At 38.1% G+C, this 19,441-nt stretch overlaps 1 protein-coding gene across 1 annotated transcript; it reads left to right on the forward strand.

The window, feature by feature from the left end:
• Positions 1-2: 2 nt before the first annotated feature.
• On the forward strand, positions 3-17,304 carry slc17a6b (solute carrier family 17 member 6b). The gene is made up of 12 exons (XM_030163441.1): positions 3-637; positions 2,133-2,388; positions 3,891-4,009; positions 8,038-8,152; positions 9,157-9,244; positions 9,352-9,438; positions 9,835-9,977; positions 10,144-10,293; positions 10,992-11,124; positions 11,469-11,579; positions 13,066-13,193; positions 14,396-17,304. The coding sequence occupies exons 1-12, from the start codon at positions 564-566 to the stop codon at positions 14,735-14,737; spliced, it is 1,746 nt and encodes a 581-aa protein (XP_030019301.1). The 5' UTR covers positions 3-563; the 3' UTR covers positions 14,738-17,304.
• The last annotated feature ends 2,137 nt before the right edge of the window (positions 17,305-19,441 follow it).

Here is a 19,441-nt window from a genome sequence, read left to right on the forward strand (position 1 = left end):
GCATGTGGCCAGATGTTGGACGCGGAGCTGCTGTCGCTGACCTCGGTGCTGAACACGACGTCAGATGAACCTGCGCTCACCACAGGAGACACGATACAGCCTCACTCCCTCTTTGATTTATCCACGCTACTCCAAACACCCACTTCTGCCTGCTATAGTTTGCATGTTTTTCCCCCCCTATTTTATTTCACCCTTCATCTGCTCTCCTGTCTTGTAATTTAGTCGAGGCTGATACTGATCAGCGACGGCGATCAATTTCACAGCTTTTCGTTTCCGTCGTGATGGCACTTGACGCGGCTACTGTACACCAGGCAGGAGAGGAGCTGGAGGTGGACGAAGGCGCGCAGCTCGTTTGATTCCCCGTTAAACCGAGGGCTTTTCGTTATTGCACTGTGAAAGATACAGTCGTCTGTTGGATCGCCTCTTCCCTGGACTCACATTTTTGTATCATAACTTGGTTTGTTGTTTTCCTTGTTGCCGCTGCAGTCGGCCATCCTGTGCCGTAACATGACGATTAAGCAGTAAATATTATTGTGAAATAGGCCAAAACACAGAAACTGGATATGGAGTCAGTGAAGTCGAGAGCCGCGGCCGGGGTGAAGGAATTTGCGGGGAAGACCCTGGGTCATGTGTACAGGTAGGAGCATGATATTTTTGTCTGTCTGCGTGCGTGGCCTGTGTTCACAGATTGTCTCCAAAATGTGATTATTCTGCTGTTCAGGAGCAGATCGGTGCAGATGAGTGGGTCTAGAGGCTATCCAAAATTGTTTTACAACTTACAAGGATTCCTAGTCACGCCTCTAGAACTGAGAAGTAAATTATGCAATCAAATGTGCGTGTGTGTATGTGTGCGTGAGTGCGTTGTGCGTGTGTGCGTGCGTGCGTGCATTATTGGCAGGGGTTTGGATGAACCAAGATGCCACTGGATGAAAGCTTGCACACAGTCCATCGTGATGCGGGGCCTTCATGAATCTCATTAGCAAACAGGTTCCACGGGGCGCGCAGGCCACAGGCTTATTTATTTGTGGGATTCATTCATATTTTACAGCTAGTTTCCTTTTTTTTCCCCTCAAAAACCAGTAACGCAGAATAATGACAAACCACCTGAACCTGACAAGCTGACATTTTGGCCTTTGAGCATCACCGACAGCATCTATATGATCTTTTCTGTCCATATTTATTGTATCTATGGGCCTAAATAACCTGCTATTTGAGATTTACGCCGTGTTTAGACGGTGAATCATCGTTAAGTCTTTTGGAAATATGGTGCATGTAGTGTTATATTTTTCCTTACATACTGTAGTAACATCCAAAAATATTTTTGATGATCGACAGAAACGTGTCTTCGATTGTTTAAGAAAATGCAGCAGATCTGCATTTGCAGCGCTCTACAAAAATCAAGCCTTCATTTACACAATTAACATTTTTATTTCATATTATTTTGTTGTTATTAATAAGCTTTGTTGTTTTTATCAATTATTTGACCACAAAATTAGTATAGCCTGTTTTGTATTTTTTTAATCATTGTGGGCATTGTATTTGAATACGACACGTGTGGTGGCTTTCCTGAGAGGAAAAAAAAAAAACAAAAAAAAAAAAAAACAGAAAAAAGCAGTTTGAGGAATGCCCACAGACGTGTCTGGAGGCTGAGCTGCTGCTCGGTCCTGTGAATGCTAATGAGTGTGAAAATGAGCGGGCTGCTGCAATGCGGTACAGGGACACTGTTTGCACCTCTCCTGCTTCTCAGGGGAAGTTTTATTTTATGTTTACACCAATCAGCTCTGGTCCATGAGGATGCAGACACACAACTGGAGATATTTGGTTTAGTGTTGTCAATTATGCATGGGTTTGACAGTGTAGACGTGATGCTCAGTGTGTGGCAGACAATCTCCAGTGTAAAGGCCCCATAAACCAAGGAGAATGTTCTAAAGTGGAGGGAAGACGTTTCAGATACACACAGAGATCATTTTAAGGTTCTTGAATATTACTGAAACGGAAATACAAATGGGCCCCCTGGGTGTGTTTACCTGGTTCTACTGGTTCTCTAGATTTTGGGGGCTTCATCATCTCAGGTGTTCATGTGGTTTTATGGGAGCCTCTCAGACAGTGGTGTCCTCACCTGGATGTTGCAGGGTGATGGAGAGGAAACAGAAAACCGGGGAAGTGATAGAGCTGACGGAGGATGGACGGCCCCGGGAGGCCGCGGAGAAGAAACCCCCCTTGTGTGACTGCAAGTGCTTCGGTCTGCCTCAGCGCTACATCATCGCCATCATGAGCGGCCTGGGCTTCTGCATCTCCTTCGGTATCCGGTGTAACCTGGGCGTGGCCATAGTGGGCATGGTTAACAACAGCACCATCCATCAAAACGGGAAGATCATCATCAAAGAGGTGTGGCAACAACAGAGACCACGGCTGACGTCAAAACGACGTAGAGAACACCTCAACACACAAGATACCTCATTTTTATTTATTTCCCCAAGAAAAAAAAGAAAGAAAATAGCTCCTATGCACCAGAGATATAAGTAAAGGCCTGGTCCCTTATAAGGCCTAATAATAAATCCTCTCATTTACTAAATCTTAAAATATCTGTCCCAAAAATCACAAGTGTGTTTTATTTCCATGTCTTTTTTCTGATTGGTATATTAGACCGATTACATACCTTAAACATATCCAGCTCATCAGTGCAGAACAGAAACTGTCATGTTTTTCTGACCAGCCATTTTTTGCACAATATTTCCTATGGGCTGATTTAAAATAATTAAACAAATGTTTGTCTACTGTCATTGTAATACAGTTGAATTTAGGCTATGTAAAAATATAAGGGTGTAACATACTTTATTAAAAATGCATCACATTGACAGATGATGCACACGAGGAGAACATTCTCGTTAAATGTTCTTTTTGCAACAATTCTGCAAAAGCAAAATGCATAGCCTATATTTTAATCGGATGTGTCTGACACTGTGAATTTAGAGTCTCTGTTATAATGGAGGGAAACAACCTGCAGTGCTTATATCCATAGATTTGCGTAGCCCTATAAGCCAAATACGTCATAAAAAATAGTCGTATTCTTAATGCATCAAGACAAAACACTTTAACCCTTTCATGCATGAATTATGACAACCTTCGTCAAGATTTTTTTCTTGAGTGTTTTTATTCCTCCTTAGACATGAAAAAAACAATGTGATCGAGTTTTTTTTTTTCTTTTCATGAAGTTACATAATGTCCATGCATTTAATTTTTGAAGTAAAGAAACGTGTTTAAAACCCAATATCAGAAAGTGAGATGAAAACAATGAAATAAAAACATTTTAATGCTGCTAATCTGATGTTTTATCACATTTTAACATATTCTAATGCTAGTTATTACTCACTTCATGGAGATAATATGCAAAAAAAACCCAAAACTTTTTGTCTAATAATAACAACTGATTTACACTCAAATATGTTATTGCAGATCAGGTTTATCAAGAACAGCAACGTTACAGTAATGGTATGAATTGCAGTGTATGGGATGATGCATAAGTGTCCACTGTGTCGGCTGATAAGGAACTATAACAACACAATCCACGAATACACAAGAGAACAGCTGTAGAATAACTGTCTACTGTAGTGATCACTATGCATTAAAGGGTTAAATTAAAAAGTAAGAAAAAAAAATACACACAGAAGTATTATTGTTCACCTTCGTCTTTATAGATACATTATTTTAGTGAACAGAATAGAATAATCTAATCGACACAAAAGGTTTAGGTTTTTAATACACAGGTCTGCCTTTAGATGCAGAATATACATGTTTTTCGTTCATTTCTGAATAATGGCATAAGTTTGCTTCATCAGAATATTCAGTTTTCTAATTCTAATTCTTTCATTTATCATATTATCTAACAGAAAGCCAAGTTCAACTGGGATCCGGAGACAGTGGGAATGATTCACGGATCATTTTTCTGGGGCTACATCGTGACACAAATCCCAGGAGGATACATATCCTCCAGGCTGGCAGCAAACAGGTAGGCGGCACTCCCCATCAATTACCATAAATATAACTCAGCGACTCATCTGCCAGACATGGTGCTGTGGTTTCATCATTTTTGGCCTTTTAAGCCAATAACAAAAGAGATGGCGTGATTCTCCACTCCCATTGAATTAATTTCATTTTAATTTCATTTTTATGCATTTTATACAACAGTTGGGAAACGAAAAAAAAAAAAACAACAACAACAGCTCGTGGGACTGCATGATCATTCAGGATGGGGCCTATAAGCGCACTGGAAAGCAGCCGAGGCCATATGCGCATGCGTCATCTGTGCGGTTTAAGAACTGGGCTCAGAGTCCCGGTTCTGGTCTCAGCGAGGCCACATAAAGGCAGCAGACAGGCGGCTGGGCTAGATCAGCTGCTCTGAAGTGTTCGGAGCTGCAGGGAGGGCACCGGGCTGCCAGGCCTGCCGCTCCCGGTGTCAGGGCTCTGTGCCACCTGTTAATGAGCTCCCTGGGGGCAGACGGGTCTAATCTGTCTCCGTCTGAGGGCATGGAGACCAGACCCTGCCCTGACGCCAAAGGCTTTTATTCACCTAACAATGCGTCACTCATTATTACTGCGTTAAACATCCTATAGGCCTTGTACTAAAACATATAAAACAGCCTATAGGTTATTTCTGGAAATAAATACAGGTGTAAGAAGGGTTTTAACCCTTTCATGCATGAATTATGACAGGGGTGTCAAACTCATTTTAGTTCAAGGGCCACATACAGCCTAATATGATCTAAAGTGGGCCGGACCAGTAAAATAACATAAATAATAGGATAAGAACTTATAAATAATGACAACTTCAAAGTTTTTTCTCTGTTTTTGAGTGAAAAAAGTCTAATTTTGTAATGAAAATGTTTACATCTACGAACCATATTTGAACATAACATGAACAAATATGAACAACCTGAAAATTCTTAACAAAAATCAATGCCATTTGAACAATATTACTCCTTAGTTTATCATTCATACATACGCATCACAACTTACAGATCACAGTGGATCTACAAATACACAAAACATTTAGTAACAGACAGAATATTGTTAAAATTCCACATACTTCATAAACATTTTTGTGTAATTTTACTTTTTTTTACACAACAAAGAGAAAAATTTGTAGTTTTCATTATTTATAGGTTATTAAGATAGTATTTTACTGGTTCTGACCCACCTGAGATTGAATTGACCTAAAGTGATTCTAACGTGATTGATTGTTAATATCGTCAGTGTAATTTCTGCATTTCTTAAATTCATCCCAGGGGCCGGATTGGACCCTTTGGCGAGCCGGTTTTGGCCCCCGGGCCGCATGTTTAACACCTGTGAATTATGAGAACCTTAATGGGTCAAAACACAGTAATGTCCCGTCAGAAAGCGTACGATATTTGATTGCCATTCCAATGTTTATTTCAATATGAAGTAGCTCCTTGTTTTGGATGATCCCTTTGTGGTCCAACTAAAGCAAAAATGAATTTATAAGTAAAAATTTGGGTCAAATTGTCTTTAAAATGTTCCGTCAGAGAGATTTTGAATACTGTTTTTTGACCCTAACCAAGATTTTTTTTTCCTGAATGTTTTTATTCCTCTTTAGGCCTGAAAAAAACAATGCAATTAAAAAAATTTATGAACCCATTTTTCATGGAGTTGCAAAAAAATCCACTCATTTGGACATCATGCATTTAATTTTTGAGACAAAGAAACATGTATTTACTGATGTGCTGTGTGAAAAGTATGAAACAATTTTTTTAATGCTGCTAATCTGATGTTTTGTCACATTTTCACATACTCTAATATTAGTTATTACTCACTTTATGGATAATATGCAAAAAACAACAAATTACAGTCTAATAACAATAACAAGCTATTGATTTACACTCAAACATGTTAGCGTAGATCAGGTGTATAAAGAACAGCAAAGTTACAGTAATGTCAGTGTATGGGATGATGCATCAGTGTCCACTGTGTTGGCTGATATGGAACTAAAACAACAAAATCTATGAATATACAAGAGAACAGCTGGAGAAGAACTGTCCACTGTAGTGACCAGTATGCATGAAAGGGTTAAGTTCAAGCTCATTTAAAAAAAATGTTAACGTCATGAAGCTGAATCTTTAAAATGATTCAATATATATGGCATATGAATGAATGAATGAATGAATGAATGAATGAATGTTTTTATTATTGTGTCTTGCATAAAAAAAACATGCCCAGCCCTTATATGGGCTTATAAGACACCAAAAATACAAACCAAAAATCAAACACCAGACAATAGGCACAATAGATATGAACAAAGCAAAATACTGACCTATTTAAACAAACACATCTGCACCTTTTTTCCAGGTTTTACAAACAAATAATGCTCATTTATATACATTACAACTAAACAACCATTTCATCTTGTCATCATCAGTGCTCCAGAACAGATCAGGATTTCGGATACACATATCATCAAACAAAGATAAACGGCATAAATAGGCTATGGGCTAATAAAATATATTCTAAAATTTAAAAAAAAAAAAAAAAAAAAAGGCGCCTATGGCAGGTATGAATGTGCCTTGCTTACCTGGGTTGCTGTTTTGTTTTTGTTTTTTGTTTTGTTTTATTGTTTTTTTTTTTAGTTTCACCTCAGGCTATTGTTTGATTCCGCCATTTTGATTGGCACGAGGATGTAAACGAATCAACTGGTCTCGTGCCCGACAGTGGTCTCAGCCGGATTAGGGCTTGCCCCCCGCGTGCGCACAAGAAAGGCGCGAGGACGTGACGGAAATGAGAAATGGCTTAGTCTAGATGGACGGCGTGGTCTACTGCGGGTATTTCCATAGAGAAAAATGGATGAATATACATTAGGCATGGGCTATTGATGCGCAGTTTTATTATTTTGTCATCTATAAGAAAGAAAAAATCCTACTTATTAACCCTTTCATGCATACTGGTCGCTATAGTGGACAGTTATTCTATAGTTGTTCATTTGTATATTCATGGGTTTTGTTGTTTTAGTCCCATATCAACCAACACAGTGGACACTGATGCATCATCCCATACACTGACATTCATACGGTTATTGTAAATTAGCTGTTCTTGATAAACTTGATCTGCAGTGACATGTTTAAGTGTAAAAAATTGTTTGATATTGTTATTAGACTGTAATAAACAGGGTTTTTTTCTAACAAAAAAGTGTTGGTTTTTTTTGCATATTATCTCCATGAAGTGAGTAATAACTAGTATTAGAGTATGTTAAAATGTGACAAAACATCAGATTAGCAGCATTAAACATGTTTTCAGACAGTAGATCCACAAATACATGTTTCTTTGCTTCAAAAATTAAATGTATGGTGTCCAGTTTAGTGAGCATTTTTGCAGCTCCATGAAAAATAAGTTCATACATTTTTTTTTTCAATTGCATTGTTTTTTAATGCCTAAAGAGGAATAAAAACACTCAAGAAAAAAAAAAAATCTTGATTAAAGTTCTATTAATTCATGCATGAAAGGGTTAATATTAATTTATGATTACAAGCATCTGCCTTTAAAATGTCACAAATTAACAACCGGGATTAAACCAACAACAACCAAGAGTAAATTAAGACAGTGATTTGACAAATGTCAACCTTATTATTACAGAAATATAATTCAGTGTGGTTCTTTGTGGATGCCATATTTATTAAAGAATAAACAAGTCTAAATGGTTGGTAGACACATGAGTATTTGGGTATATTTCTGATGAGAGCCAATCAGAAGCCAGAATACAAGATGAGTCAATGATTATCATAATACACAGGGATTGGAAATGTAACAGGTTAAGTTCCACTTAAAGCAAACCAAAAGAGAAACAGAAATGACCTTGTAGGATAATATTCAATGGCAGTATAAAATATTATTCCCAAAATACTACCCTAACTGGAAGAGTATATTTCATTCATGCACTGTCCTTGATATTATGGCCTAAAAATGTTGAAACGTCATAATACTAATGTCAGTTTTATGTAAAATGTTAAAAATACATTTGTTTTTTTCCAGGGTATTTGGTGCAGCCATAGTCCTAACCTCAACTCTCAACATGTTCATTCCTTCGGCTGCTCGAGTCCATTATGGGTGTGTGATTTTTGTCAGGATATTACAAGGACTGGTGGAGGTAAGAGCACAGCATCTTGAGAATTTATCATAAAAATGGTATGCTAGCATACATCACAACACATTGACTCATTGTTCTTTTAGGTAATATTCATGTTGATTGATGGATTTGATATGATCATGAATAAACATAGATGTATTTTTATACCACTGGCAGAACATGTATGAGGAGTTTTCTGGGTATAAATAGACAGGGGTGTGCCATAATCCATACAGTAAGCTACAAATATGTATTGGATTTCAGTAATTTTTACACTTAATGGGAGCAAAGAAGGACTGTACCATGCCCTGGATATTTAGTCTGAAATGTGAGCTGGGCTTTATTGATCTAATCCACTACAGCTGAGTGTTTGTGGGATATTCTGCTGCTTTTGTGCTGTCATGCTTTGTATTCTGGATACACAACAGTAAAGTGCTTGTGTACAGAAAGGAAAATGCTGATACGGAAATGTACACCAGTCTTCTGACTGTATAGTGAAACATGAAACTCAAACATCAGCTATAGTAAGACCTGACTTGTTTTCTGTGTAAAAAAAAAAAAAATACATATCATAGATGCTACAGCTAATCGTATAAATGCATCTTAGAATGTAATGTAGCCCTACTGACTCAGTTGTCTTAGATGCACCTAAAGGATATACATTGGTTACTTTAGATCTTAAAGGCTACAGTCCTGATAAGAACAGGATCCATGCATGATTTCCCTCCAGAGAAAATTGGTGCAGGCTGTATTTTAACATCAACCATGCTTTGTTCAAATTAGTGACTGATGAACATTTAATGGCTACAGGACTGCTTTGCTCCATGAACAGCTCATCACATCCTCTTTGCTCATGGCACCATGTAATTTGATCATGTTAATTACATGGGTGAAAATGTTAATTTTGTTAGTTATTATGTAGCAGATCTTTGGCTCACATCTAAATTCTTCATTTTCTCATGGATTGTTGCACACCCTTGAATCTGAAGAGGATCACTGTGTTTTTTGCTCTGTGGTGTATTTAGGGAGTGACCTACCCGGCCTGTCATGGCATCTGGAGTAAGTGGGCTCCTCCACTGGAAAGGAGTCGTCTGGCCACCATCTCTTTCTGTGGTAAATGCTTATTTTTCATGCAAACTGCCTTTTGTCAGCAGAGATAAGCCTGGTTTCTTTTTAGGTAATATGTCGAGCTTATCTGACCCATTTCTCTCTCTATTCAGGTTCTTATGCTGGTGCTGTGATCGCGATGCCTCTGGCCGGGATCCTGGTTCAGTATTCCGGCTGGTCCTCAGTCTTCTATGTTTATGGTGAGACTGAATGCATGCAGGATATTTACAGATGGACTCTTTTTACTGGATGAGAAATAATGACATACATGTGGAAATCTCTTAATATGTTCAGCTGCAATGTTCTGAAGCAGGAGTTTGACTTGCAGTGAGTCCAGTGAAAGTCAAATGGATTCATCCGGGGAGACTATATTGATTTTCTCCCTCCAATGTTTTGGTGTGTCAATAAATTCTCCACCCATCTTTCTCTTTGGACTGGATACAGTTAGCTCTCCTGTCTGGGTTTTATTCTCTCAGGCATTTCGGAAAGATCAGGCTGCCAAACACTGTGTGTGTATTTATTGCTGTGGTCCAAATTAGCTGCAGCAGTTCATTTTGTAATTAAGTTCTGATTCAAACTCTGTCTGTGATGTGCAGGATGCTTTGGCATCTTCTGGTACATGTTCTGGATCTTAGTGTCTTATGAGAGCCCTGCTGAACATCCGTCCATCAGTGATGAGGAACGCTGCTACATAGAGGAGAGCATTGGAGAGAGTGCCAAGTTAATGGGCCCTGCTGAGGTGAGGAGATACCCTCCATTAAAACAAAATATCACTTATATCACCCGGTATGCTTTGTTTTGTTTTTTAATTAACATGTGTTAAAGGGTGCCTTTATCTTTTGTCACATATACATATTTGGCTTTAATTATAAGATTTAATGAAGACCGGTGATTGTCTCTTTTAGAAATTCAAGACCCCCTGGAGAAAGTTCTTCACCTCTATGCCTGTCTATGCAATCATCGTAGCCAACTTCTGCAGGAGCTGGACATTTTACCTGCTGCTCATCAGCCAGCCTGCATACTTTGAGGAAGTGTTTGGGTTTGAGATCAGCAAGGTCAGCAAATTATATGAACAAAATGCATAAAATGTGTGATAAATAAGTCATACATCTGCATCCCTATGGAAAAAAACACACACATACAGTAGATAGGTGTGGTTCACAGAGGTTTTAGAGCCAAACACGTGACAATTGGAATGATTCAATAGTAAAATCAATGACAGTGAAACTGGTGGCCTGATGTTTTAATGAACTGATAACAGTTTAAATAACAAGGATGCATACGTTTGCAAAGAACGTACTGTGATTATTGTTGTGTTTAGTGAAGGTTACCAGTCAGGAGAATAATTTTACCTAACGTGACATTTAAAAAAGATCTAATGATGGGAAGCCAACATTTAGTAACATCACAGTCCGACATTTTGCATTATATTTTGGGACAAGTCATGAAACACATCTTGTAACACATGCTACATGTTATTTTTCCCTGTAGACATCCACTCACTGTTTGAAAACTCCAATTTGCACTCTACATATTACACTATAAATCCACAGTAAATCTCAACTCATTGTTGTCCTTGTCTCTAGTTGAATGTTTGTTTATATTAGGTCTATGTTTAAGTGTGCTTGGGTTTACGTTGAAATTGTACGTCGTGAGCAAAGACAAACCAAAGCCAAATTTCTTGTATGTGTTCACATACTTGACCAATAAAGCTGATTCTGATTCTGATGTTGTTTTCTGTATGTGGTTGTAGGTTGGTGTACTATCTGCTCTGCCCCATTTGGTAATGACCATTATTGTGCCCATCGGCGGCCAACTGGCTGACTACCTACGCAGCAGGAACATCCTGTCAACTACCACTGTCAGGAAAATCATGAACTGTGGAGGTGAGAAGTCTGAACTGAGGATGAAATCTCATTTTCACACCTCTCTCTGCACAAATACAGGGTGTTGGATCTATACTGTTGTTTTTTTGTTTGGTGCAGAAGGGTTTATAAGACAAATGAGGTTATGGTTTTATAGTTTCCAAGTTTAGATGAATAAATATGAGGAGATATAATGATTTTTTTCAGTACATTGATTGTGACTGTGCATGGATTTCATATCTGTCACTTACGTAATTGAGTACAGACCATGAATCATCCCTAATTCAATTGGCACCATGATGGCCAACAGCCCGTGGGGCTTTTGTGTTTCTGTGTGTGTCTGACCGGCTGTCTGTCTCTGTTAGGATTTGGCATGGAGGCCACATTACTGCTGGTGGTGGGATATTCCCACAGCAAAGGAGTGGCGATCTCCTTCCTGGTTCTGGCCGTGGGCTTCAGTGGATTTGCTATATCAGGTTGGTAGAAGCAAAAAACACACAGGTCAAACTGTATATAATTTACTTCTTATTTATTAGTTATTGGCAATGATGAAATGTTTGAATGCTTTTGTGATATTAATTGGTATATATGCATATGGTTTTTCATTTTGTTGTCAGTAATGTCTGAAAGGCTTGCCTGTTTTTGGGTGGACCCTAGGAACAATAGTTTTTACCACCCTAATAACTAATTCATTCATAAGTAAATTAATAATAATGGGGTGCTGTTTTGTTTCATTTCTTACAAAGGAAGTTCAAGTAGACCTGGAAAGACCGACCTTACCATAACATTACCATAAAGGAGGATGAACAGAAAAACAGATTAACTTTCATAAGTGTAACAGTTTTCTCCAGGAATGATGCAAATTATATTTATGTCCCAGTTACTTCCTGTACAAATGTGCTAATCGGGGGAATTATTTTAATAGCTTTTCTCTTACATTATCACTTGAAGTATGTGTTCACAAAGGCAGACAATAGTGCAGTTTACTCCTTAATGTGATACTCCATTCTATGTTTCTGGTGTTTTGATCCAAGTTGTGTTAAAAGAAAATTACCACTGGGTCTTGATGACAAGCCCAAAGTGTTTTGCATCTCCTGCTATGGTACAGACTAGGCTACTGCTTACTTGCATTTCCTGTTATAATTTAAGATTACAACATTTGATAGTGTTTTCTTTGGCATTTCGCTTGTGCATTAAACAGTGTGGACTGTATATTCATATTTGCACCCAATAATCTATTTTTTCACAACACATATGGAACAACTTGCCATAGTAGTTGAAGCACAGGTAATGATCAGCCACATGCAAAAAAACCGGAGCCTGAAAATGAAATGCAATACTTTTGTCATTTTCACATGTCAAAATGTCCTCTATTTTTCTCATCATGCATGTAGAAGTAGGAAAATCATGCCAGTAACAGAGATCAGAGGGGATGTAATGTCTGTATCCTGAATTCAGAGGGACAGATTGGATCTTTTAGCTCGATCCATTCAACAGATAACCACACGATGGGACTTGGATTCTGTTAATGATGCACATAGTTCACATCTTTTCTATCAGGGGTCGGAGACTGTGGGCAAAATCAGTTTCTTTCTTATTGTTCCTGAGCTTTCTCCTGGAGTGTTTAATAATTCAGCGCTCACTGTCTCGGGGGGTTTGCCAGCAGGCAGTGTGCAGCAGCAAGTGAGGACACTTACTCATTCATCCAGTTGGAGTGGGGGAGGAGGAGAGTGTGTGGAGACTTACTGCCTATTTCTGCAACAAGATGGTCACCATTTGGGCTGCTTTTATCTACAACTGTGTCCTGAATCTGTTGCTGCTGTTACTTAATACATCCAATGAATGAATGTCTTTCTATTTATAATTCAACTCTAAAAGTCTGGCCCTGCCATCATTTGCAATAGTAACATTTCTCAGCTGTTTTTATTATTATTATTATTATTTTTTTTTTTGCTTTGACAGGCTTCAATGTCAATCACCTGGATATTGCTCCACGCTACGCCAGTATCCTTATGGGCATATCCAATGGAGTGGGTACTCTGTCTGGAATGGTGTGTCCGCTCATTGTTGGTGCCATGACGAAAAACAAGGTAAATATATTAAAGATAGAATAGATGAGCAGTGAGCATCATTTCATTCATGTCAAATAGGTCTTAAAGGAAACATAATGGACCTTGATCAATAAACAGATGATATGTTTCATTTTCAAAACATCTGTCCTCTATTATATGATCTCAGTTTTAGGAATTCTGCCATGTTTTTTTCTTAACATCATGTCATGACTTTTCATTTCCTTTATGTTTAGCCACACATACAGGTCTGATATCTTTGCAAATATAGGCGTTAATGATAGTCACTACTGTTTAAAGTACAGTTCTAGAGGATTTAATATGTAACACTTTATTTATAGAGCACATATTGCATCAACTTTCCATCATAAGACTATTCTGTCTCCTACAAATTCACTGTTTCTCATAAAGATGGAATAATTTCAAACATTCCTCTTTTTACTTCTTACACATCACCTTTGACCAGTTGCAATGACTACTGAGTTCCAGGTACACTGTATCTGTCAATAATAATAATAAGAAGAAGAAGAAGAAGAAGAAAAAGAAGAAATGGCATTTAAAAAGCACTTTTCATCCAACAGAATCTCAAAGTGCTACAGAGAAAAGAAAGTCCTTCATTAAAAAAAATACATTTCTATATTAAAAAATAAAGTACTACATGTAGAGCAGAACATCATGGTGGGCCATGAAAAGCCTGTCTAAATAGAAATGTCTTTGGTCCCTTTTTGACCAAGTCCAACGATTGTGGAGGTGGTCCAGGAGGGAGTTCTCATAAATCTCATTGTCACATTGTAAAAATATTCCAACTTTATGGGCAACAGTGTATTTACAAAATTGGACAGAAAAAAGAAGAAAAAAACAACAAATAAGAGAGAATAGACAAAAAAAGCAAGTTAGGGTTAGGGTTTAACCCAAGTTAAAGTGACACTGAATAAAAAGACACAACAAAAAGTAATGGAATAGGTTGTGAATATAAAGACCAACACCTAATACGCAAACACACACACACACACACACACACACACAAGACACATGTGACAAACTAAGTCATAAAACTGCTGTTATGTAAAAGCTTCAACTGACTCTCACAGTACAAAGTCAAAAACAATATCCAGCTGCATGTTTATTATTTACATATTTATGAAGAACTTCCCTTCCACCTGATGCTTCTTGTTACAGATTAAAAAACACCAATGACTGATTGTTTTCTCTTCCTTCTCCAGACTCGAGAAGAATGGCAGTATGTGTTCCTGATAGCCTCCTTGGTGCATTATGGAGGCGTAGTGTTTTACGGCATCTTTGCTTCTGGTGAAAAGCAGCCCTGGGCCGACCCAGAACTGACCAGCGAGGAGAAGTGCGGCTTCATTGACGAGGACGAGCTGGCGGAAGAGACGGGCGACATCACCGAGAGCTACGGTGCTTTTGGAGGTCCAGCCAAGTCGTATGGGGCAACCACGCAGGTGAACGGCGGCTGGGCAGCGAGCTGGGAGAAAACCGAGGAGTACGTCCAAGAAGAAGCACAGGGAGGAGGATATGGGTACAGGCAGGAGGAGGGATACTCTTAGACCAAACACACACATCACTGATACATGAGTAGGCTTATTTTATTGATTGTGAATCAGTTTAGTCATGAAGAATATCAACAAACGAGAAAAAGAACAACTACAATCCATTGTTGTATTATTTGCACAAATTCTAAAAAAAAAAAAAATCTAAAAAATTATCAACGTAAAGATATATAAAAATTATTAAAAGATTAAATTCATGAAGGTGTCACACATATCGAATTGGCAGTCTGTAAATGTATTATTATGCATATGGATAATAGGTATACTTATTTGGAGTGCAATTGTGTGTAAATGTGAACATTTCCATGTCATCAGCCAAGGCTTCTTGATGGCTCTGAAGCCTGTAGGATTACATAGATACAGCCCATCAGAACCAACCCCTTATTTATCAAATTATATGGTTCTTGTTACAGTACAACATCGTACAAACCAGCCATTACAGTGTATAAATATGTCACTGCACAGCATTGTAAGCAGAAACTAGACACTCTATTGATATAGATTGTACTGTATCTCCCCTGAATGCACTCAGAGTAGTGTGTAAATGCACAACATGATGTTTTCTTTTTTTCTTTGTTCATTTATTTATTATTTTTATGTTATCACAGGCTTTTGTGTGATCAAATCTTTAAGTCCTTAATGTTATAAGTGGCCTGGCGTAGAGGTTTGGCGAGTGGCATATTGACTTTTGATGCGCTGTGATCATTTAGTTGCGTTGCATACCTGGTAAAAAGTCTTTCCGATGTTCGCTACGTATGATCTGTTTCATACCACCTCTGCAGCTGAAAGTGGGACTCTTGCATTTGCAGCCCATCCCACAGCGTAGTGCAGGAGTAAAGCCATTCTCACCGTTATTATTTTACATTACTGTCAAGCCACTAAAAATCTAGCTGTACCAATGCATTGTCAAAAGATGTGTCTTACATGAAACAAAAATAAGAAATAACTAGAGATTCTCAGTAAATATGTATGAGAATTTAGAGATTAAACTTAGATAGAAACTCAGTCATATACCACCTTAAGAGGGGTTTGTGCAATGCAAAAACTATGGGAAAGTAAAAATTAACCTGATCAGTATCAGAGTCTTTATGATATTATAGCAGAAAATATGAAAGATAGAGAATATTTTAAAAAGTACATAATAGACGTTTATGGGATGAATAAATTTGAATGTACATGGTAAAACTGTACAGGTTGACAGATGTAAAATATCAAACATGGAGGATGATGAAGTGAACATTCCCTAGTAAGTATTTGAAAGTTTACATATGTCTAGACTTTGCATTCACCAAAACAGGAGATTTCTATTTACAGTTCAAGAGAAGCTACGGAAGAATGGGCAATCACAAGTTTGTGCAAAGTGGACAAACTGCTATTTTTTGGTCTGTTAATGTGTAAAGTGAAGCTCTGCCTTTACTTAACGGAGTCTGGTGACAGAAAGTGTGCATGGCTCCTAAAATCAAATACAAGTAAACACACTGCATCCCCCGAATCAGTTATGTCCTCATTCTGCACTTACTATGACAAGGTCTGAAGGGGGCCAAGTTTGTTTAATTTGTCACTTGTCTGTGGAGACTTTAATTCAGCACTTCACAATATAGATGTGTGTGGATGTGTATTTATGCATGGATCAAAGTGAACTATGTGTCTTTTTTATGTTTTTCTTTTAACATTTATTTCAGATTTCTTCGTCTTTGTCTCAGAAACTGTTACTTATGCTTCAATTTCTTTGCACAATTAACCAAAGGTGTAGAGCAGAATTGGTTTTTAGCAGAAAGTCAAACTATGTGAGTTTCCAGTGTGGACTCGCTGTACGCAGGTGGCACCAAACATTACTCAGTGTACAAAGCAATAAATCCATAGTAACAGTTCTGGTCAAATGTCAACATCATGAACAAGTCGTTATGTAACTGTTTTTTATGCATTTGTTAAAAAGTCGTGTTTTTTGTGATAAACAAATGTAGAAAATAAACACTTGTAAAGAAAAAAACTAGAAATATATGTAAAAAAAAAATAGTAATAGAGTCCAACGCAAACGTCTTTGACATAAAAATGCGAAGAGTTTGTAACCGGGCTGCTCACCAGATGAGAATGATAAAACGAGCTCCGTGTGAGAAGCGGACGCTCTTCTCCATGTCTCTGTTTTTGTTTTGGTGTGGTCCTCTAGGACTGTGTGCTGTTGTTCCCCACCCCTCATGCACCACCCACCTCTCCCTGCCCTCTCACTCCTTTTCTTTTTTTTTTTTTTTTTTTTTTAATGTTTCTCTGAATGTTGTCCATTCTGTGGCTGGACCCCTCTTCTTCACTTCACCTCCTCCTCCTTCCTCTCTTCCTGTGCATCTTGAGTTAATTGTCACAAAATTCATTAACCTTAAGGATGATCCTGTAACAGACATTTTCAAAAATGACAAATGTGCAACCTGAAGTAGTTAAAAGTTTCCTGTTTTTGTGCCTCTGAAGTTACAGTGTGATTCTATGGCTTCTGTTGCTGTGTAAATTGAGAGGTTTGTTGATGTCAAACGAAATACTCTATATCCCTTTTTTATATAAAAAAAGAAAACAAATCTCTGTGTGTCCGGAGTATTTTTTCTGACATAAAGACAGCATTAATGAACACATATTTCTAGATACATCTGCCTCTTTATGTGATTACCAAAGCATGCACTGAATTAAATAATGAAATATGACGAGTTTAGAGTTTCAATGATATGACTGAGCAATCAAGCAAGATCTGAAATTGAAAAAAATCTGCGTATAATGCCGTTATGTTTTTCAGCAGTTTTAGCCATTCACAAGGCCATAGGAAGTGCACAGTTAATGGCTGCCTTCCTTCTCTGTTGGTAAAATCAATAAGGTCAGTTTCCAGTATTCAGCAGGACCTATTGACTGTTCTAACCTCTTAATGGAGATGAGAGGGAGGAGAAGCACTTATTGAACTATTTGAAGGTGTAATTTTGATTTAGGAGTCGACCCTTGCATTGCCTAAAGGTTTGGCAGCCAATCCTCAGATGAGACAAGATGTGAGAGGAAAATAAAACAATACACCCATGTAGAGGTAAAATATACTTTTATTTAAAGGTTCACTGTGAAAAATATGCAAACAAATTCACATCTATTAGTTCTTGTTTTTGGTTTTTTTGCATTTTTTTTTAAATTTCCAATGCATGAATGAAACTGAAGATACCTTTAAAATAAGCACATACCTTGGTTCATCAAAAATCCTAATCACCTCCTCTACAGTGAGCAATGGTTACTACTGTTATTAGAAAAAGAATTTGGCAATTGTCACGCACAACACACTATCACAAACATAAATGCATAAACTCTGTAACAGTTTTAAAATCTATTTCACTAATCTAACTCTTCACCAGAGATGGCTGGCAAAATAATTTTTTGGTGGGCACACTGTGCAAGTCAGTTTTCAGTTGCACTATAACCACGTATCACCACTAGGATACGCCAAAGCACAAGCACCACTTATTAAAAATATTTATTTAAATTTTTAAAAATAAAAGTTAGCCTATGGGCTAAATGACAATGTTGTTACAACTCCTGCCAGGATTCAAACCCCGGTATCCTACATCCAAGTCAGTAGTATTGCCTGCTCAGCTATCAGTTGGCGTATCTATTAAAGCAGTGGTTCTCTACCTTTTTTTGAACAAACGCCCCCTTATGTCATCATGAGCCTCCTGCCGCCTTATAGAGCTCCGTAGGTATCCTCCTTGTCGCACCCCGACATCTACCCCCCCCTCCAAAACAAGTTGTTAAGCGAGGTGGATTTTGAGGAGCGGTGCAGTAAGTAAGTAATGTGACGGACCTCAGTGACCTGAAACCGGGGTGGGTGGGCTGGAGGGTGCAGGAGACATACATTCATCACTGAGAAAACATGCTGGTAGAAGGGAAGCGACAGCACAAGCAGCGCTGGAAACAAAGTTTCTTCTGACATGTATACTTATACATTGTGACAAATAACACTGACTAACGCCCCCCATTTGTGTCTCAGTGCCCCCCTGTCAGCTTTCTTTTTCCAAACGCCCCTCAACATTGACCTAATGCCCCCTGGGGGGTTGTACCACCCCCGTTGAGAAACACTATATTAAAGTATAGTGGATGTACATCATTTTGTCTTGGTCACTTTAAAAGTAGCTCAAAAGCCAAAAAAGTGTGGGCACCCCTGGTTTAGACTATCTTGTGACATTGCATTTCTGACAAAGGTCTGGGTTCTTTTCGGGATGTGACGTTTTCTCTGGTGGGTGGTGCTTGGGTGCAGATTTTTGAGCCCCAAACAGGAAACACATCACTAAAGTGCTCACTAAATAATGAAAAATATTTTTAAACTTCACTTTGCAGATTATACTCAGTACTCATGAGCTGTATCATGTATAACTTATTTATTTAAATATTCATGTTTCTATAACATTGTCTTATGTGATTCCGATCTCTTCTTCTTCATGTGAGACAGGTAGGGCGGTGCCATAGCGCCCTCTATTGAAAAATCACCACTGAACTTCATTAAGAAAATCATGATCTACCATGTTACTGCTTGAAAACGTTCTCAAGTAGTAGAAGTATACTACTATATAAGATAGAACATACACCCTCAAAATACTCAGGGAGAGGCAGATGGGTGACACACTGCTCTGTGAACTCAACCACAGGGTGAACTCCACTCCTTCAAAGCGTATGCCATTATGTGATGTT

This window comes from Sphaeramia orbicularis, chromosome 3 (genome assembly GCF_902148855.1).
Source record: "Sphaeramia orbicularis chromosome 3, fSphaOr1.1, whole genome shotgun sequence".
Classification (NCBI taxonomy): domain Eukaryota; kingdom Metazoa; phylum Chordata; class Actinopteri; order Kurtiformes; family Apogonidae; genus Sphaeramia; species Sphaeramia orbicularis.